At 43.7% G+C, this 21,999-nt stretch overlaps 1 protein-coding gene across 4 annotated transcripts in view; it reads right to left on the bottom strand.

Moving 5' to 3' along the window:
* Nucleotides 1–4,011: 4,011 nt before the first annotated feature.
* LOC148136410 (sterile alpha motif domain-containing protein 1-like) overlaps nucleotides 4,012–21,999 on the bottom strand; it is a 65,277-nt gene continuing 47,289 nt past the window's right edge. For 2 of the 4 annotated variants that reach the window (XM_087983236.1, XM_087983235.1), the window contains 3 exons: nucleotides 10,883–10,976; nucleotides 7,969–8,080; nucleotides 4,012–6,404 (listed from right to left, as the gene is read on the bottom strand). In XM_087983236.1, the coding sequence (XP_087839362.1) occupies nucleotides 6,255–6,404; nucleotides 7,969–8,080; nucleotides 10,883–10,976 (356 nt within the window). In that variant the 3' untranslated portion in view covers nucleotides 4,012–6,254. Of the gene's footprint in view, nucleotides 6,405–7,968; nucleotides 8,117–10,882; nucleotides 10,977–21,999 lie in introns of those variants that run through there. The other 2 variants (XM_087983237.1, XM_087983238.1) reach the window with 2 other exon arrangements.

The following is a 21,999-nucleotide window of genomic DNA, read 5'->3' as shown; positions in this document are numbered from 1 at the left end:
ATTGGGCAGAATATGCAAAAGCTTAAATGTACGTACCAACAGGTTTAATAACAGCTTCTTTCCGTCTGTTATTAGACTGCTGAATAGACCTCTCAAATTTCAAACTTAATGTTGATCTTGCTTTTTGAGCACCTTCTCTGCGGCTGTAACATTGTATTCGTTGCCCCGTTCTATCATCCTATCAACTTTGCACTGTATGACCTGACTGTGTTGCATGCAAAAAGAACTTTTCACTGTACCTTTGCAGGGACAGCAATGGCATAGTAGTATTATTGCTAGACTGTTAATCCAGAGACCCAAGTAATGTTCTGGAGACCAGGTTCGAATCCCACCACAGCAGATGGTGTAATTTGAACTCAGTAAAATCTGGAATTAGGAGTCTAATGATGATCATGAGTTGATTGTTGGGAAAAACCCATATGGTTCACTAATGTCTTTCAGGGAAGGAAACTGCTATCCATATCCAGTCTGGCCTATATGCAACTCCAGGGACATTGCAATCTGCTGGAATCTTTACTGCCCTCTGGGCAATTGGGGATGGGCAATAAATGCTGGTTGAGCCAGTGCTGCTCTCATCCTATGAATGAATAAAAAAGACAATAATAAATCTAATCAAAACAAGCTAATTGGTCAGTCAAAAAAGTGTCTCCAAAGCACTTTGCAAATGGGGACTGTGAATATAAAATGAAGGGAATTAAGTGAAAACTTTACACTTCATTAGTTAAGGGAAACCTCTTCACCCAAACAGCAGTGAGAGTCTGGAATCCAGGAATAATCCAAATGTATTTAAGGAGAAATAAAACAAGCACAAGGCAGAAGGGCCATTGGGCTGCAATTGTAGATTTAGTTGAGAAATGGCTGGAGGACACTCAAGTGGGACACAGAACAATATGGATTGGTTAGGCCAAATGGCTTGATTCTGTACTTTATATCCTATGAATTTCTATGTAAACCTTTAATCTAAGCATTGCAATCAATTCTGGGCTCCAAATTTTAGGAAGAATGTCCATGCCTTGGGAAGAGTACAGAAGAGCTACCGGGGATAAGGGAGTTTGGTTCCATGGAGAGATTAGGGAAGTTATGGTAGTTCACCCTGGTACTAAACAGGTTAAAGGGAGCCCTCAGAGATATTCCAAATGAGGAGTAGGAACCACGTAAACAGGAATAAGAGAATTAGCATAGAAATAAGAATAAATATTTTCACACAGAAATCTGAAAAACTCTCTGAAAAAAAATGGGGAGTCTGGTTCTTTTAGAATTTTCAAAAGGATAGATATTTGAAGAGAACAAATTTTAATTTCAATCTTTCAAAGAGGAGGGACGAGCTGAGTGGCCTTCCGTGCAACCATCACTGGTTGAATCTTCCAGACATATTACATGCTCATAGGTTGGGTACCATTTCCAAGTCCTGGCCTCACTTATCACAGCCATGTGCACTTAGCACTATGTTCTGGGAGGTGGTAAATTAACACACACTCTGCCCAGTTCGGAATGGTGGGATAGTCACCAGGTCAGCCAGATACTAAAATGGACCTTAGCTGCCTTTATAGTTTACTTCCTGCCCTCCCATCAATACCTGTCCCATTTCACAGAGCTCAATGCTGGAGTTTAAAAGGGATTCTCTGAAGCATTTTGAAACATTATGCTTCTGAGTGTAATGCCATATTCAATGTGAGTTCTGTTCCAAACTGAACATGCAAAGCCACGCCAAGAAACTGACAAGAATCGTTTTGAATCAACAAGTTTATTAAACACTTTTCATTTCAACATTGTTACTTATTGCTGGATAACATCTTGTTTAGCAAGGACAAGCTCTAAAAACCTATATCATTCATTTTGTGCATTCGATTCAAAACACATGGCTTTTAGTTACTCCTTTATTATAAAATAATTCAATTTAAACACACAAAATATTCTGTAAAGCGCATTGACAGCTGCTGTTTGCAGGGCTGTGTCTCAGCACCAGCCTGGAATGCCATCCCTACACAAAGGGAACAGTAGCTGTGGACGATTCCACAAAGGTCCAAGGGGCCATGTGGAAGGCCATTGTTGCAGGCGTGTACCTTACTGCCCCCGCCTGCAGCACTCCTGAGCAATGAAGTTCAGCATGAAAAGACATACCTGTGTGAGCACCTGGGATAGAGCCCTACTACCATAGGAATTCAAGTATGGCAGCTGAGAGCAACAATTCTGAAAACAGCGCAGCACACGTGGAGTGCAAATGGAAAGCTGATCTTTCTCCAGCTAGACAAGGCTTTAACGCACAGGAATAAATGCAGCAAACTTTTCATTTTGAATCCCTTTCAACAATTCCTTAAATATGTGTGCAGTTTTTCAACTTGGTCTCCTACCTTTAAAACCCCCACCTCCAGCCTGGGTCCTAACTTTGGGTCAGACTGCCCTCATTGGTAAAAGTCATGGCCACCATGACTACATTCTCTGCTGGCGAATGTCCAGAACAAGGGATTTTGTTAACATCAGAGTGGTGACGTTGAGAAGTAACTCTTCAGACAAAGGGTAGTATAAATTTGGAACTCGCTCCCTCAAAAAGCTCACTGGGGACTGAAACTAAGGAGACATTAGTTGACTAAAATTATTAAGTGACGTGGAACCATGGTGGGTAGATGTGGGTCAGGATACAGATCCATTGTCATTTAATTGCACAGCCTCCTCCTGTTCCAATGCAGTCTGACTAATGAGATATTAGCTGCCCCATGAACCCACCAACAAACAGCCCCTGGCTTAGCCATACATCGTGTCACATCTTCATGTGCTGTACAAGCAGAGTGCTTGCTGCCATAAAGATGCTAAACGGTGTGTGTACCTGAACCCAGTTGGATTACTCTCAAGTCAAGATCTTCCCTTCACCAATCCAACTCCATGGATTCTGCAAATGTACTGTAAGGTAACCTGTGGCCCTGACACCATATATTGGTTCCCCATTTCTGTAGCTTTAAAGTAGCAATAGGACAGTTGATGAACAGCAGCCAGTTAAATCGAACGTAACAAAATACCCTGTAATCTTCAACTTTTACAAGCTGAACTAGCAAAGGCACCTTCTGGTTTAGTAATTTTCAAACCCATTCCTCAGATCTGCAAATGAACCACCGCCGGAGGTAACAGCCTGTGAAAGGGTTTCTGCTGCAATGTAGGTACAGAATAAGCCAAAACGTGTGGAAAGACTGATTGGGAAATCAGTGGAAGGTCACAGGATAACTTGTTTAACTCAAATGTATACTAAACAGAAAAAGTCTTAAAAAAAAAAGAGTCACTTTCAACCGAACATCTCATCATAAGGTAGAAATCCCGCACATGAACAGAACCACTTTGAAGTCAAATTTTGCTCAGGCATCGTGTAAAATTTAAAATGTCTCCTCACACCAAAAACAGACTTACGAGAAATTAATCCCTAAAAACAATGAAGTGGCTATATCAGTTACTTTCCCAGAGCAAAACTGAATTCAAGTTCATCCACCAGATAACACAAGAGCTTAGTTTTTAGTTTCAAACTGAGCAGGATGAGAGTCTAGGAGAAAGTGAGGACTGCAGATGCTGGACATCAGAGTCAAGAGTGTGGTGCTGGAAAAACACAGCATCCGAGGAGCAGGAGAATTGATGTTTTGGGCATAAGATCTCCATCAGGAATGAGACTTGTGGGCTGGGTTGAGAGATAAACTGAGGGTGGTGGGGGGGCTGGGGAGCATGCAATAGGCAAATGAAGATGGGGGAGAAGGTGATAAGTCGAAGAGGAGGGTGGAACGGAAGATGGGGAAGACGATGGACAGGCCAAGAGGGTGGTGCTGAGGTGGAAGCTTGGGACTGGGATAAGGTTGGTGGAGGGAAATGAGGAAACTGTTGAAATCCACATTAATCCCATGTGGTTGCAAGGGGGAAGTTGAGGCATTCTTCCTCCAGGCGTTGGGAGGTTAGAGTTTGGCAATGGAGGAGGCCCAGAACCTCCATGTCCTTGGTGGAGTGGAAGGGGGAGTTGAAATGTTCAGCCACGGTTGGTTGGTGCGGGTGTCCCAGAGATGCTCTCTGAAACGACCTGCAAGTTGGCATCCGGTCTCCCCGGTGTAGAGGAGACCACATCGGGCTCAATGGATACAGTAGATGACATTTGCGGAGGTACAAGTAAATTTCTGTTGGATATGGAAGGATCCTTTGGACGGAGGTGAGGGGGAGGTGTGGGCGAAAGTTTTGCACTTCCTGCAGTGGCAGGGGAAGGTGTCAGGAGTGGGGTGTGGAATGGTGGGGGAATGTGGATCTGACAAGGGAATTGCGAAGGGAATAGTCTCTCCGGAATACTGATAGGGGAGGGGAGGGAAATATCTGCCGGATGAGGCAGGATCCTTTGCAGCCTTGGAGGGGATGAGGGGGGGGATGGTGTGGGCACAGGTTTTGCACTTCCCACTGCCCATGTTGAACACTTTAACTCTCCCTCCCACTCCAAGGACATGTAGGTCCTGGGTCTCCTCCATCGCCAAATCCTAACCACCGGACGCCTGGAGGAAGAACATCTCATCTTCCACCTTGGGACCCTGCAACCACACTAGGTTAATGTAGATTTCACCAGTTTCCTCATTTCCCTTCCCCCTACTTTATCCTGGTCCAAGCCTCCAACTCGGCACCACCCTCTTGACCCGATCACCGCCTTTCTCATCTACCCGCTCCACCCTCCTCTCCGACCTATCACTTTCTCCCCCACTTTCATCTTCCTACTGCATTCTCAGCTACCTTTCCCCCCAGTCACAGCCCCTCCCAATTATCTCACAGCCCCCAGGCCCAGAGGTCTCATTTCTGATGAAGGGCTTATGCCTGAAACATCGATTCACCTGCTCCTCGGATGTTGTCCGACCAGCTGTGCTTTTTCAGCACCACAGGGTGAGCGTCTGGAGGATTAACAGGATCAGAGCACACAGAAGTTAACGCAGTCCCCAATACAGAGTTATATCTTTTCTCTCTGTGAAGCAAACAGAGGGACAGATACCGTGCGTGGACAATATGTAGCGGGTCTAAGTAATGATTAGGAATCAGTAAAGGCTTAGTGGGCTGAAGGGCCTGATCCTTTGCTGTATTATAAATTCTTATGCCCACATTTACAATGGAAAATGACTATGTAAAACATGTCTCATTGTAATCACATCTCCCTGCCAGTGGTGATGCTGCAACACAAGTGCACACCTAATTTAACAAAATGACTGGATTACATTAGCCAGGATTCTCTGAAAGCACGGACAAAAGAATTTTTGAATGTAAAAGTTGACCTGAAGTGCAAAGTCCTGAATTAAATAGTCTTTTTTTTTCTGCAGATTCATTTGCCAATATACGAAGTCCTGCAAGTGTGAGCAAGCAATAAGAACTCCAGCTCACAGGATTACAAGTTAAGGCTTTTGTTGCATCTTGGAACATACAAATAATGTCTCATATAATAAAACCTTTAAAGTATACAACACTCCTAGCACCAGTAACAACTATACAGCTTAAAGCAAAACTCCCATGTGATTAATTCAAGAGGGTGTAATTGTAATAAGACAGAGCATGGGGACAACGTTTATAACAATCCAACTGTTCCATAAGCTATGGGCCCAACAAAGAGATGACTGGTCACCTTGGGAAGCTACAACTGAACTGCCAGTTACCACCCGATTGCACGGAGTTGCCCATTGTTTTCAGTACTTATTGCTGAATCCCTTCCTGCTTCTTTTGAGCTTTTCAAAAACCTTTGCTTCTTAGTTTCCAATCCTCTGGATGCGTGCAAGAAAAATAGATATTCCCTCTTCGTGTGAACCATGGTGCTTCTTGTATCCTGTCAAACAGGATGAAGGGCGAGTTTTGCTGACAGCCCCACTCCTTTGTTTGAGCAGCATTTCAGTCCCATTGCAGAATGGCACACTCGCGTCACACTGGGGAGCAAGGTCATTTCTTCCCGTCAGGCAAGGTGGCAAGATCCTGGAATAAGCCCGGCACTCAGAGCTCAGCTACACCGTGGGGAAAGGGAGATTTGAGTGCAGTGTGGGTCAGACAGTGGTAGAAAGGCTTCAAACACTCCCCAGCCCTACTTTATACAGGACCAACACTTTTACTTCTTAAACAAACATCTCATTCCAGCTGGCATTCCTCCGTTCATTGAAAAAAAAAAAAATCAAATGAATTCAATTTGGGAATATGTTAAAGTGAGGCTGCAGTGGAATGTGTGCAGATGGAAGCTGGGTGTGCAGGACATATAATCTGCTACCAAAGGCAGTCACTCATCAGGACGAAGGAGCCTCATTGTTAAAATGATGTAACTGCAGCACCTTGATGTGATATTCATATATCTTTAGTGCAGGGCCCAGTTTAATCGCCAGTCCCGTCAAAACATCATTCCTCTTCATCAGGAGCAGAGACTTGCCATCAATCTCCTGGAATATGGAAGATGAAAGATTTTCCATTAATTGACATTATTAGTTCACTGGAATCAGCTGCTCACTAACTTCCCCAGGCTTAGTGTACGTTTGTCCTCAGTTATAGCATCAAACTGTTTCAGGATTCCTGAAATATACGCACAAAGAGAAGTTGGAGATCCTTTCAATGGAAGCCTGACATCTACTGTCGGGGTACCAGATTCCTCCAATTTCCCAAAAAGAATGGTCATTAAAAAATTTCATACTGGAGATCAATATACTGGACTACCGTTTTGAGGTAAACATGGCAACTCGGACCTGCATGCATCATTCACAAGTCTTATTTTTGCTTCCTTCCAGATCAGGAAGCCTACATTCACTTCTGGGAGTACCAGACCCCTCTGAAAGTGTGGTCCAATGGTTACTGACAGTGCCTGGAGTCCAGATGGTGGCCCCGTTTGGTTTATTGTACTACCACAGCTAATCCACCTAGCTTGCACATCTGTGAACACTATGGGCAATTTAGCATGGCCATTTCACCTAATCTGCACATCTCTGGACTCTGGGAGGAAACTGGAGCAGCCTGAGGAAACTTACGCAGAAATGGGGAGAATGTGCAAACTCCCCACAGACAGTCGCCTGAGGCTGGAATCCAATCCAGTTCCCTGGCGCTGAGGCAGCAGTGCTAACCATTGAGTCACCATTCCATCCTGTCAGCTTTTGCTAGGTTCAACGTGCTGCTCTGTTTCTATTTGACCCAGCAAGTGTTATTTACCACAAAGGGGTCAGTTAGCTCAGTGATTGGATAGCTGGCTTGTAATGCATCGTGATGCTGACAGCGTGGGTTCAATCCCACACCAGCCAAGGTTACCGTGACAGACTCTCCCCCTGAACCTTTCCTCGCGCCTGAGGCATGGTGACCCTCATGTTAAACAACTACCAGTCATTTCTCTCAGTCTCTCTCTCTAATGAAAGAGCAGTCCAGCAGAAAGATACCGACCTTACTTTTTACCAACCACAGAAAAATAATTGATTTATTTCTGACATATGGTCCCTTGGCCAAGTAAGGCAGCGCTGAGACAATGAGTCAAAAACCAATTAAAAACTTGGGCAAGTTCAGACAGTCAGCCGGATCTGGATGGAATCCTGGCTACACTTACCAAGAGCCAGCTCCCAAGAAAAGCCATTTTGTTAACTGTGTCTTTATAAACGCTGTATTTAGAGTATGCAGCAGGTTGGCTCCTGGAGTTCCATGCAGCTACATGGGATCCGCAATCAGAACCAGTGGCTCAAATCCTGGGAGTAGAGATTACTGAGAGCTGGAACCCTTAGTTCTGGAACTTGACCTGCAGGAAATCATTGTCCCAAACAATACCACATGGAGACAATATTCCACTGTTCAGAATCCCACTGGAGTTAGTGACAAATGTGGGACATGTACTTTGTCGTTAAAGCTATTTCAAACACCCATTTTTAAAAGCATGCTCTTCAACATTACAGAGCTCGGATTCAGCAATGTAGGCTTAATTAAAATCAAAATGACGTGCAGGAATACAAGGCACCAGAGTGGTTCCACACTCACCTGATCCTCAAAAGCAGCAGCCTGCTCTGGGAATCCTGCCTCTTTAAAATAATTCACTACATCAGCAATGCTCCATTCAGTCGGATCGACAGGCTTCCCATTCTCTTCCAAGCTGTTAACAAAGACACACCATCATCCCCTCCTCAAGCTGTTAAACAAACACACACCATCATCCCCTCCTCAAACTGTGAACAAACACACACCACCATGGAAATTACAGACCAGTCAGTTTTTTGTCTGTGATAAGCAACGTACTGGAAAGGACTCTGAAAGATAGGATTTATGACTATCTGAATAAACATAGTTTGATTAAAGATAGTCAGCATGGCTTTGTTAGGGGCTGGTCATGTCTCACAAGCTTTATTGAGTTCTTTGAGGATGTGACAAGACAATTTGACGAAGGTCGAGCAGTGGATGTGCTGTATATGGATTTCAGTAAGGCATTTGATAAAGTCCCCTACAGTAGGCTCATTTGGAAAGTTAGGAGGTATGGGATACAGGGGAATTTGGCTGTCTGGATACAGAATTACCTGGCCGAAAGAAGACTGTGAGTGGTAGTGAATGGAAAGTCACCTGGAGCTCGGTGACCAGTGGCGTTCCACAGGGATCTGATCTTGGGCCTCTCCTCTTTGTTGTTTTTATAAATGACTTGGATGAAGAAGTGGGAAAGGTGGGTTGGTAAATTTGCCAATGACACAAAGGTTGGTGGTGTTGTAGATAGTGTTGCAGGCTACAACAGGACATTGACAAGATGCAAATTTGGGCTGAGAAGTGGCAGATGGAGTTCAACTGGATAAATGCGAAGTGATTCATTTTGGAAGATCGAAGTTGAATGGCGAATACAGGATCAAAGACAGGATTCTTGGCAGTGAGGAGGAACAGTGGGATCTTGGGGTCCACGTACATGGATCGCTTAAAGTTGCCATTCACATTGATAGGGTTGTTAAGAAAGGGCATGGTGTTTTGGCTTTCGTTAACAGAGGGATTGAGTTTTAGAGCCGCAAGGTTTTGCTGCAGCTCTATAAAACCCTGGTTAGACCACACTCTGAATATTGTGTCTAGTTCTGGTCACCTCATTATAGGAAGGATGCAGATGCTTTAGAGAGGGTGCAGAGGAGCTTTACCAGCATACTGCCTGGATTGGACAGCTTGTCTTATGAAGAGAGGTTGAGTGAGCTAGGGCTTTTCACACTGGAGAGAAGGAGAAAGAGAGGTGACTTAACAGAGGTGGGAATTGAACCGGGGCGGGGAACTGGGGGGGAGGAGCTGGACGGAAGTGAAGTTGGAGCGCAGAGCTGGTCCGGAAGGTAAGTTATTTTTATTTAAGAACTTATCTCGACGCCAACGAAGAAAAAAGTCAGAATCATTGGTGGCCTTTAAGCGGCAATTGGATAGGTACATGGATAGGTGCTTAAGCTAGGACAAATGTTCGGCACAACATCGTGGGCCGAAGGGCCTGTTCTGTGCTGTATTGTTCTATGTTCTATATTCTAGGTATACAAGGTAATGAGAGGAATAGATAGAGTAGATAGTCATGACTGTTCCCCAGGGCAGAAATGGCTGTCACGAGGGGTCATAATTTTAAGGTGATTGGAGGAAGGCATGGGCAGATGTCAGAGTTAGGCTCTTTATGCAGAGAGTGGTGGGTGGAATGCGCTGCCAGTGGTGGAAGTAGAGTCAGAGACATTAGGGACATTTAAGTGACTGCTGGACAAGCACATGGATGGCAGTAAGTTGAGGGATGCGTAGGTTAGGTTAATCTTAGATTAAGATAAATTGTAGGCCGAAGCATTCCTGAAGAAGGGCTTATGCCCGAAACGTCGATTCTCCTGCTCCTCGGATGCTGCCTGGCCTGCTGTGTTTTTCCAGTACCACATTTTTCAACTCTGGTACTCCAGCATCTGCAGTCCTCACTTTCTCCCCAAAGGGCCTGTACTGTTTTACGTTCTATCATTCCCTTCTCAAGCTGTTAGCACTGCTGCCTCACAGTGCCAGAGACCCGGGTTCAATTCCCGCCTCAGGCGACTGTGTGGAATTTGCACATTCTCCCCGTGTCTGGGTGGGTTTCCTCCGGGTGCTCCGGTTTCCTCCCACAATCCAAAAATGTGCAGGTTAGGTGAATTGGCCATGCTAAATTGCCCGTAGTGTTAGGTGAAGGGGTAAATGTAAGGGAATGAGTCTGGGTGGGTTACGCTTCGGCGGGTCGGTGTGGACTTGTTGGGCCGAAGGGCCTGTTTCCACACTAAGTAATCTAATCTAATCACTCATTCCTCAAGATGTTAACCAAGACACACTATAATTTCCTCTTCAAGGTGTTGAAATATAATGGCTGCACTTCCTTCAGCAGTAGGCAGCCAGTTAAAATGTAAAGAGGGAGGATTGCTAGGGTAGGGAGTGGGAAAAAAAAAGGGTAGAGCAAGTGTCTTTGTGATGATTATGATTCTGAAGGAGAGTGGTTTTAATTAGTATATTTTTCTGAACTGAAAGAATCAAGCTCAAGGTGTTGGTACACAGTAAGCAAGTCAAACTATTTTATAACAAGTGCATTTTACAGATGCACGGTATTGATGTGCCACTGCAGTGCAGTTGTGTTCTTGTGACATATCCCTTTAAGAATAACTTTAGATGTTAATTGGTGTTGAAGAAAGAAGTTTGAAAGCTGCTTGTAAACTCCTGGCTGTGGGTCAGAGGAGATCAGCTTGGTTTGCTCTGAGTTTACATGTTGATTACAATTAAGTTGGGGTATCTGCTGGAGCCACTGTGGATTTCTTGATGTTGTGTTGGAACCGTCACCTTTAAGGAGAAGGAAGATCAGAACGTGCGGTGAACAGGAAGCTTCTGGACCAGGTTATGAGGGATCAAGCACAGAAATGGAGGGACTGGACATTGTGGACAATCCAAGTCAGGTACTTACAGGCTTCGGTCTGTGGGGCCATGCTCTTCAGGGATCATGTCTATTGGCGATGCTGACGGTGTTAGAAGACACGAGGCTCCACTAACCTCAGGAACTGTTCAGCAAGAGTAAAATACACATATCATACACTTACAGCCACAGGACAATGGTAAAACACAAAACTTATACCTGGTAGAGACATTTTTTCAGGCAGCAACTTATGATCTGGATAGCACTGCCTGAAAGGGTGGTGAAAACTCATTCAAAAGTTGTTTTTTTATGAGGAAGTGGGACAGATACTGGAAGATGAAAAACCTTCAAGGCAATGAGAGGAGAGTAAGGAGATGCAACTAATTCAGAGCTGGACTGAGTGGTTGTTTTCTCTGCTGTTCCTTTTCACAGCCTCAGAAAAATGATTTGCAGGAGCTGGTGTTGGACTGGGGTGTACAAAGTTAAAAATCACACAACACGAGGTTATAGTCCAACAGGTTTAACTGGAAGCACACTAGCTTTCAGAGTGACGCTCCTTCATCAGGTGATGGTGGAGGGCTCAATCCTAACACACAGAATTTATATCAAAAATCTACAGTGTGATGTAACTGAAATTATACATTGAAAAATTGATTGTCTGTTTGAAAACCATGATAGTTTCACTTCTTTCATGTGTAAATCACAAAACCTTCTTTTAAAAGGTTGCATTCTCAGCTTAGCTGTTAACAATGGTGATAGCTAGACAATATGTTGAAGGTGTTAGCCCCCTGTGTTCTCTGTCTATGCCATGATGTTTAGATTGATTCTAATCTAAAAAGTGAGGTAACGGAGTTCTACATGAATGCATGCAGTTTTTGAGCAAAGTACAATGTAACCCTGAAAGTACAAATTCACCCCACAAATTATATATAACTAAGTTTGGTACCCATAGGGAGGACCTCAACCGGCACCTTGGGTTAACGTCACATTACAGGTGGTCACCATTGCACTATACACACACACACAGACACTCCTACACACACACACGGACACACAGATATACAGACACACACACACAGACACCCTCACAGACTTAAGACACTCTACACTCACTACACACACGCACACAACCTCCAACTCAGACAGACACATACACACTCAGACAGACAAAGACCCACATGCACACATATTTTGTGGGATGAATTTGTACTTGCAGATGGGATGAATTTGTACTTTGCTCAAAAACTGCATGCATTCATGTAGAACTCTGAGCTAGTGTGTTTCCAATTAAACCTGTTGGACTATAACCTGGTGTTGTGTGATTTTTAACTCAGAAAAATGGTACTGGATTTCAATAAAACCAGATTCGATGGGGCAAAAATACTTTCAACCTCCGCTCTCTCCTGTTGATTTTCAAACTGTTTACTATGAGGCGTGAACATTGCTGGCAAAGTCAGTATTTGTTGAAGCTGGTGGTTTTGGTGATGGTGGACCACATTCTTGAACCAATAAAGCCTGTCTGGTACAAATGAAGTCTGGTACACTGAGCCATTTCAATGGATAGCTAAGAGTAATCAGACCAGGAAAGGACAGCAGATTTCCTTCCCGAAAGGACTGTATTAAGAGCAGAATGAGGACATTTGGCCTACTGAGTCAGCTCCACCATTCGATCATGCCTGATGTGTTTCTCAACCCCATTCTCCTGCCTTCTCCCTGTAACCCTTGGTCCCTTCACTAATTAAGAATCAAGGACATTAGTGAACAAGATGGGTTTTATGATTATCAATGGTCATGGCAATCAATTTGCTTATAGCAAGCCGCTTGAAACAGCAATGAGAAAACGATTACAATATCTTATTTTTAAAAAGTAAGGTCGTATTTAACAAGGTGATATTGAGTGAGGGGTATATAACGGCCAAAGTGAACTATTTTGCTCTTCTTCAAACATTACCATGGAGTCTTTCACACTCACCCAGAGGGGAAACGAACTCTCCGCCTAATATCTCATTGAAAAGTGACACTTCTGACAGTGTTCCCTCAGGATGACCCTAGTACTGGAGTGTCAGCCTAGGTTTTGTGCTCCTGTCTGTAAAGTGGGATTGAACCCACAACCTCAGATGTGAATGCACCACCTCCTGTGCCGAGGCTGACACCATCGAAGTGTGAAGAGTATGAGTAAGTCTGGCATGTGTCAGCAACTAAGCAAGTTTTTAATCTCAACTACACTCCAATGGCAAACAAAATACTAAAGGTAAATCAGAAACACAGGGGAAATCACACTGGGCTTTCTTGTATCAGTTCACAGGCTGGAGTCAATGTTGGCTACATCATTTATGTCCACCCCTATTTACCCTCAAACAGTCAGCCACATTGCTGTGGGTCTGCAGTCATAGATTCGCCTCAATGGGATGGGATACCAGATTCACCTCCCACTGACTAGGTTTTTATGACAATCTGGATAGTTTTGTGGTGACCGATGCTGAAAGGATGTCTTTCCTTTGTGGAAGAGACTAGAACTAGGAGAAGCTTTAAAAATAAGGGGTCTCCTACTTCACATGAAAATGGAACAGAATTGAACATTGCAGATCCATGGCGATTAACAACAACAACTGTTTGTGTCAACATAGTACCGTGAATCGAATGAAATGCTTCAAAGCAAACTTTAACAATGAGTCATATAAGGGTGGATTTATAAGAATCTTGGTCAAAGAACACACTTTTTCTTCTTTAACAGCGCAAGAAAGAGCAAACACTTGCAGGCCCATGGCTTTACTTTTTCAACTTCATATTAAGGACTATAATGTTTAACTTTTAACTTATTTCTTTATTTTTCTATATTGTACCTAAGATTTTGTACGTTGATACCTTTGTAGCTAAGAATGGCAACAGAAATTGCGACTTTGTACTTTTCACTGTACTCCTGTCTCCCTGCACTTGAGTACATATGACTATAGCTGAAAATGTGTTGCTGGAAAAGCGCAGCAGGTCAGGCAGCATCCAGGGAACAGGAGAATCGACGTTTCGGGCATAAGTCCTTCTTCAGGAATAATTCCAGTTCTTTTTCTCTCAGAGGTGTGTGGAATTTCTTTTCCCCAGACTGCAGGGTCATGGAATATTTTTAACACTGAGGTAAATAGATTTTTAACCAATGAGGGAGTCAAAGGGTAATGGATGTCAGGCAGGAAAGTAGACTTGAAGCCACCATTAAATCTGCCAAGGCCTTACTGACTGGTGGGGCAAGCCCAAGGGGCTGAACGACCTACTCCTAATGCTCCCGAGGATAGGCAAAGGCCTAGTGGTATTATCCCAGAGACCCAGGAAACATTCTGAGGATCCGGGTTCGAATCCCACCACAGCAGATGGTGAAATCTAAATTCACTAAAAAACCTGAAATTAGGAGTCTTGTGACCACCATAAATCCATTGCTGATCGTTAGGAAAAACCCATCTGGTTCACTAATGTCCTTTAGGGAAGGAAACTACCATCCTTACATGGTTTGGCCTACACATGACTCCAGCCCCACAGCAATGTGGTTGATTCTTAACTGCAATAAATGCTGGCCCAGCCAGTGATGTTCCTCATTCTGTGAATGAATAAAATAAAGTTCATACTCCAGATTCCTTTAATGAACTGAATTTAAATTGGGGAGCTGCTCTGATGGAATTGGAACTCACAGGTCCTGATCCATTAGTCCAGGTTTCCAGATTGCTAGGCCTTTGACATAACCACTGTGCTGCCTTACTGGTTCCTGTATAACCATCAGTGGAAGGTCACACTCAGGCCACAGATTAGGTCACGAGGTCACTGTTTCAAGCTGTGAGAACTTTGGGGAAGGTGAAGGCAGGCCCAATGAGCAAGGCAAAATTAAAAGCATTGAATTGAATTGAATTGAATTGAATTTATTGAATAGAATGCACAAATTGAATAACCTGAGCTCAAAGTGCCAACCTACACAGATATTCAAATCCCAGTTCTTAAAAATGTATAATTTGGCTCAGAAGTTAATGAAATTTTGCACGACATCTGTTGGAAAAATCAAGCACTTTCAGTTGAATACTGCCTTCCAATTCTCCTGCAGCATAGGCTTCCTAACACCAGTGTAATAAACCCAATGGTTGTGGGCGGCACGGTGGCACAGTGGTTAGCACTGCTGCTTCACAGCGCCAGAGACCTGGGTTCAATTCCCACCTCGGGCGACTGACTGTGTGGAATTTGCACATTCTCCCTGTGTCTGCGTGGGTTTCCTCCCGGTGCTCCGGTTTCCTCCCACAGTCCAAAAGATGTGCAGGTCAGGTGAATTGGCCATGCTAAATTGCCCGTAGTGTCAGGTGTAGGGGTCTGGGTGGGTTGCTCTTCGGAGGGTCGGTGTGGGTGGGCCGAAGGGCCTGTTTCCACACTGTAAGTAATCTAATCTAAACATATCACTTCTTGCTCGACAGTGGGTGACAGGCCATTTGGACCACATCTAAAACTAGCAAGAGAAGTACTAAAGAGAAATGTTTGTCATTTACACAGTCTGCTATAGAAACACAGCTTTATTTTAATCTGCTCTAAAGCTGTCATTATTAATCAGAGACAAATACTCCGGATCCAGCAAGACAGAAGTAGAAGAAAGATCAAACGCTGTCACCGACTCAAAAGCTTCTAATAATAGCTGGTGACCTTCTTCGCTCAAGAAAGCTATGTATATGGCTGGTTTTATATCATATTCAATTATCATCAAGTAATGGGATCAGAAAGGAAGCTCAGCTAAAGAGAAAGACACAAGAGGAGAATAACTACAGAATATACAACAACAACGATAACAACCTCTCTCTCAATGTCAGCAAAAGAACTGATCATTGACTTTAGGAAGAAAGGAGGAGAAACACGCTCCTATCATCATCAATGGAGCTGAGGGGGAGAATAGTTGAGAGCATTAAGTTCCTAGGAGTGACAATAACTGACTACCTGTCTGGACCATCCATGTTGATATAATAGTCAAGAAGGCACAACAACACCTCTTCTTCCTCAGGAGACTTAGGAAACTCGACATTCCCATAAAGACTGTCACCAACTTTTAATACATGCATCACAGAAAGCATCCCACTTGGGTGCATAATGGCCTAGTATAGCCTACCCAGGACCGTAAGAAACTGCAATAAGTTGTGTGCACAGCCCAGACCATCGCAGAGGCCAATCTCCCATCCACAGACTCCATTTACACTTCTCATTGTTGTGGAAAGGCTGCCAATATCATCAAAGGCCCCTCCCACCCTGGTAATGCTTTCTTCCAGCCTCTTCCGTCAGACAGAAGATATAGAAGCTTGAACACACGTACCATCAGGTTCAAAAACAACTTCTTCGCTGCTGTTATTAGACTGCTGAATGGATCTTTCTAATTTCACATCTAATGTTGACCTTGTTTTGTGCAGCTGTAACCTGTGTGTCTCGCTGTCTCAGCACCCTGTGATCTGTATGTGCTTGTTTGCTATGATCTGCCTGCACTGCTCACAAAACAAAACTTTTCACTGTACTTAGGTAATGTGACAACAATAAATCAAATTTAAAAAATAACTTGCATTTACAAAGTAATCCAAATTTTGTAATGGCAGCACGGTGGCTCAGTGGTTAGCACTGCTACCTCCCAGCACCAGGGACCTGGGTTCGATTCCAGCCTCAGGCGACTGTCTGTGTGGAGTCTGCACATTCTACCTGTGTCTGTGTGGGTTTCCTCTGGGTGCACCGGTTTCCTCCCACAATCCAAAGATGCGCAGGTTAGATGAATTGGCCATGCTCAATTGCCCATTGTGTTCAGGGATGTGTAGGCTAGGTGCATTAGTCAGGGAAAATGTAGTGTAATAGAGTAAGGGAATGGGTTTGTGTGGGATACTCTTCAGAGGATCGGTGTGGACTTGTTGGGCTAAATGGCCTGTTTCCACACTGTAGGGATTCCATGACTCTTATACCGCATTGAAACATCGCAAGAGAGTGTTCTATCAAAATGTGACACTGAACCACATATTATTATAGTTGATCAAAAGGCTAGGTAGTGTATTAAAGAGAGAAAGAAAAGTTGGGGGCGGAGGTGCGTGGATTCCAATTGAAGGCATGGCAGCCACTGAGAATAGATAAAGGCCAGAACTGAGATTGCGCATTGATTTTGGAACAGTATAGGTCTTGAAGAGATGACAGTATGGGAGATGTGATAACAAGATGATAACTGAGGCACCTGTTCCACCCCCAGCAACAATCTGGCATAGCATTAATATTTCCAAGCATATTGCATCATCAAATGAACTGATAAGTGAATTCAGTAGCCTGCTCAGTCAGGTATATCCCACTGAAGCATAACAGTGAGCAAGACTGTCTACACAAGTTTGTTCAATACTGTTCCCCCACAGGTTATGGTACAGGGCAATCCATAGTCTGAGGCTGCAATGCTGATTTGTGGGAAAGATCAGTTGCATGCTAGTGACACTGGGATGGACAATACATAAAGAATGCCGATTGATTAGCAAACTTGGTTGAGGAATGGGGAACGGCTGATTTAGATTAGATTACATTACAGCACAACCCACCCATACCCCTACATTTACCCCTTACCCAATACTACGGGCAATTTAGCATGGCCAATTCACCTGACCTGCACATCTTTGGACTGTGGGAGGAAACCGGAGCACCCGGAGGAAACCCACGCAGACACAGGGAGAACGTGCAAACTCCACACAGTCAGTCGCCTGAGGTGGGAATTGAACCCGGGTCTCCGGCGCTGTGAGGCAGCAGTGCTAACCATTGTGCTTTGCTACATAGTTCATTATAGAAAAGTCAGCCACAGGTAGGTCAGTCAAGGTAAAATTTACCCTGCCTCGCACAAGTGGATGTTTATTTGATTGTGATCGCCAAATATGAAGAGCCAGCTGAAAACTGTAAAAATGCAAAAGGTCTGCGGAGGCTAGAGTGATCGCTCTCTCTTCTGAATATCTGGGAGAATATACATCCTCCAGCTCTGTGCCACTATGGAACAGTCAAGCATTGACTTATCACCTCTTCCTTTCTGGACTGAATTAAGATTCACAGAATTTCTTGACCATAGTTTGTCAAGTTCAGCATGCAGAGGGATTCTGAGCAAAGCCCTTTGAAGAGGTGCAGGTGGAAACACTGCTGGAGCAGGCTGCAGAGACAAAGCCTCCAAAGCCATTCTTAATAGGAAAGTTGGCATCAATTTTCTCTTTGGATGTTGAAGTTCTAAACAAGCAGATGTGAGAGTTCCTTCAGCTGCCTCTGTACATTCCAGACCTTCACAAATTGTTACATAGAAAGTTTTTTTTCCTGTATTACTTTTGCTTCTTTCACCATTCATATTAAAATGATGCCTTCTCATTGTTAATCCTTTCAAGAGTGGGAACAATTTCACCTTACATACTCTGTCTGACCCAAGAGAGGGAGAGAAACGAGAGCAAGAAAGAAAGAAAGACAGGCAGCCAGAAAGCAAGTGAGGAGGACAGCACAGTTATAAAATGCCTATCACCTCAGGACATCATAAGCATTTTATAACTAATGAAGCATACCTCTGAAATGTGGTCACTGCTGTAATGAAGGAAACAGTCAGTTTGTACACATCAAGCTCTCACAAACAAGAAAGTGGTAAATAATCAGATAATCCCTTCCTTAGCAATGTTGATTGAGAGATAATGAGTCAAGATACTGGAAACATTTCCTGTTTTTCTTGCTGTGGAGTATTTTACGTGCACCTGATTTGCCAAATAAAGCATTAATTTAACAGCCCTTCACATAACAGTGCAGCACTCTTTCAGTACAGTTGTGGGCTCAGGTCTTTGGAGTGGGACCTGGATTTGAATAGCTGGATATCTAAAATGACAAATTAACGTATGCTATTATTGGTTCCATGTTTGAATCTCTTACTAGGGTAGACCAGGAACAACTTATGTTGATATTGCATTTTATTATAATGAAATGTCCCAAAGAGTATTATAAAACAAAGTATGGCACTGTGCGGCATAAAGAGATATTAGGTTACATGGTTGAAAGTTCAGTCAAAGAAATAGGTTTTAAATTCTAAAGGAAGAATAAGGTGGACTCTCCTGAAAAGTCACTAAGCTATGGGCTAAATGACCCGATAATCCCTTCACCTCAGTGTCAACACCCTTCTGCACAGCAACTTTGAATGTTTCATTGCATAAAAAGGCACTATATAAATGCAAGTGGTTGTTGTTGACCATCCACAATTTCTTTCCAACAGTCCATCTATAAAAGTACTGCGACTGGACTTTTCTGCTGAATTTAAATCTGTCAGCTGCTAAGGCTGACGTTCATCATTCACACAGCTGTACCAATAGACGCTTTAAATCCAGTAACAGGGAAATGTCACACAGTGACAGCGTGGATTACTGAGCAAAGGTAACTAAAATACAAATTTATGAATTAGGAGAAAAAGTAGTCAATTGGGCCCTTCATTCCTGCTCCACCACTCAATAAGTTGGTGGCTGACCTGCTTGTTACAAATTCCAGTCTGGGGAATCTTTGATTCTGCTGCTTTACAAGAATCTATCACCTCTGCCTTCAAAATATGCAATGATCCTATTCCCATTGCCTGCTAAGGCAGAGAAGTCCAAAGTTGTATTGCACTGAAAGGAACAAAGATTCCCACATCTCTTTCCTAAAAGGGCAATCCTTAATTTTAAAACAATATCTCTTAGTTCCGGCTCACTTACATCCTCATCCACCTTATCAATGCCATTCAGGACCTTATAAACCCCAACCAAATCACCCCTTCTTAAGAACTCTAATGAAAACAAAGCCAGCCTGTCCAAACATTCCTCATAAATTGACTGTTCGTTCCAGGCATTAATTCAGTAAACCTTCCCTGAACCATCTCTTATGCAGTTACATCTTTTGTTAAATAAGGAGACCAAAACTGCACACAAGTGTTCAAGAGGTTGTCTCACCAATGCTCTGGTTAATTTTACTTTCATTCAAGAGATGTAGACTTCGATTTGATTTGATTTAACTTGATTTATTACTGTCATATGTCCAGGTACAATGAAAAGTTTTGTTTTGCATGCAGTGCAGATAGATCATACCACAGATCATCGCAAAGCAAGGAATATAATGAATATGGCTGCCGAGAAGGTGTACAAAGAGCGAAATCAACATCAAATTTAAAGTTTGAGAGAATGCTGGGGCCACCAATATTTACTGCACCTTTCTTTATTATTATTATTGAAAAGGTGGTAGTGATCTGCCTTCTCAAAATGCTAAACTCCATTTGTCTTAGGCACACCAATAATGCAATTAGGGAGGGAGGTCTAGGAGTTTGACCCAGCGACACTGAAGGAACGGCAATATACTTCCAAATCAGGATGGTGAGTGGCTTAGAGGGAACTGAGAGAAATAGCGTTCCCATGGATCTGCTATCCTTGTCCTTCTAGATGCTAATGTCTGTAAGTTTGAAAGGTACCGTCAAAGGAACCTTGGTGGATTTCTGCAGTGCGTTCTGTGTAGTACACACTGCCACTAATGTTGGAGACAGTGAAGGTGTATGGATGTTGTGTTAAAATTGGCTGCCTTCCTGCCAGAAAGCCGTAAGCTGGTCACCTGACTCTCCATTCGGGTGATGAGATGGTGGTGGCACAAATGGGTATTTCACTCACTTCCTGTTACCCCTCCTTTACCCCACAGGACACAGTAACACGCAGTACTAAAAGCAGCTCACCAGCAACGTGCCTCAATCCTGAAACACTAACCAGAGGTAATCCAGCTGTTTCCCAAAGATACAATACAAAGACAAGATATGGATTCTCATATCAAACAGTGTGGAATTTATCATTTTATTTGTAATTAAAAATTAGCAATCTCTTTTGATTCTAGATCAGATTTATGCATCCACATTGCCAATCCTCATATCAGCTTGGATTGCCTTTGTCCAAAGTGAAGGTCTTGTTAAACATTAGCTATTCATCTCAGAAAAGATGGACAAATTGGTTCTTGGAAAAGAAAAGAACAAGTGGGATTGTTTGCACCTGAAATTTGTTGGGATCTACACTTAAATGCAGTAATTCAGATATTTCAACCAAATAAATTCATTTATGAATGCAGTGATTATCAAGTTCCTTTAAATGCTTATCTCTAAGGGAAGTAAAGGATCAAATTCCACTTTGAGATTATATTAGAATCCTGGAAGACTAATTTTGCAACAACCACACAACCTACATTCATGTAGCACCTTTAATACAGTAAACTGATCCAAAGCACTTCATAGGAACCCAAACAAACTTTGTTCAAGGTAGAGGGCTCTCAAATATAAAATGTATGAACAGACGTAGGCCATTCAGCCCACTGAATCTGCTCCCCATTGAATGGCCGGTCTGCTGATCCTCAACTCCACTTTGCTACCTTTCCCCAAACCCACGATTCCCTTACTGTCTTTCTCAAATTTGAATACTGACTTAATGACCCAGCTTCTACAGTTGTTTGCAGTTAAAAAAATTCCAGAGATTCAATATGCTCTGAAAGAAACCTTCCTCAACTCTGTCCTAACTGGATGACCCTCACTCTGAGACAATACCCTCTGGTTCTAGACTTTCCCTTTCCACAATGACCTGACAAGTGCTCTAAGAATCGTGTGTGTGAGAGAGCGAGAGCGCCTGTGTGTGAGAGAGCGAGAGCGCCTGTGTGTGAGAGAGCGAGAGCGCCTGTGTGTGAGAGAGCGAGAGCGCCTGTGTGTGAGAGAGCGAGAGCGCGTGTGTGTGAGAGAGCGAGAGCGCGTGTGTGTGAGAGACCGAGAGCGGAGAGCGCGTGAGAGAGCGAGAGCGAGGAGCGCGTGAGAGAACGAGGGCGCGTGCGTGAGAGAGCGAGGAGCGCGTGCGTGAGAGGAGCGAGGAGCGCGTGCGTGAGAGAGCGAGAGCGCGTGCGTGAGAGAGCGAGAGCGCGTGCGTGAGAGAGCGAGAGCGCGGAGAGCGTGTGTGTGTGTGAGACAGAGAGAGAGAGAGAGAGTGAGTGTGTGTGTGAGAGAGAGAGTGAGTGTGTGTGAGAGAGAGAGTGTGTGTGAGAGAGAGTGAGTGTGTGTGTGTGAGAGAGAGAGAGTGAGTGAGTGTGTGAGAGAGAGTGAGTGAGTGTGTGTGAGAGAGAGACAGAGAGAGAGTGTGTGTGTGAGAGAGAGAGAGAGT

Source organism: Chiloscyllium plagiosum, unplaced genomic scaffold (assembly GCF_037043375.1).
Source record: "Chiloscyllium plagiosum isolate Xiang-an unplaced genomic scaffold, Cpla_swu_hap1 HiC_scaffold_45, whole genome shotgun sequence".
NCBI classification, from domain to species: Eukaryota; Metazoa; Chordata; class Chondrichthyes; order Orectolobiformes; family Hemiscylliidae; genus Chiloscyllium; species Chiloscyllium plagiosum.
The sequence above is the reverse complement of the archived record's forward strand: the minus strand, read 5'-3'. Positions and strand labels throughout refer to the sequence as shown.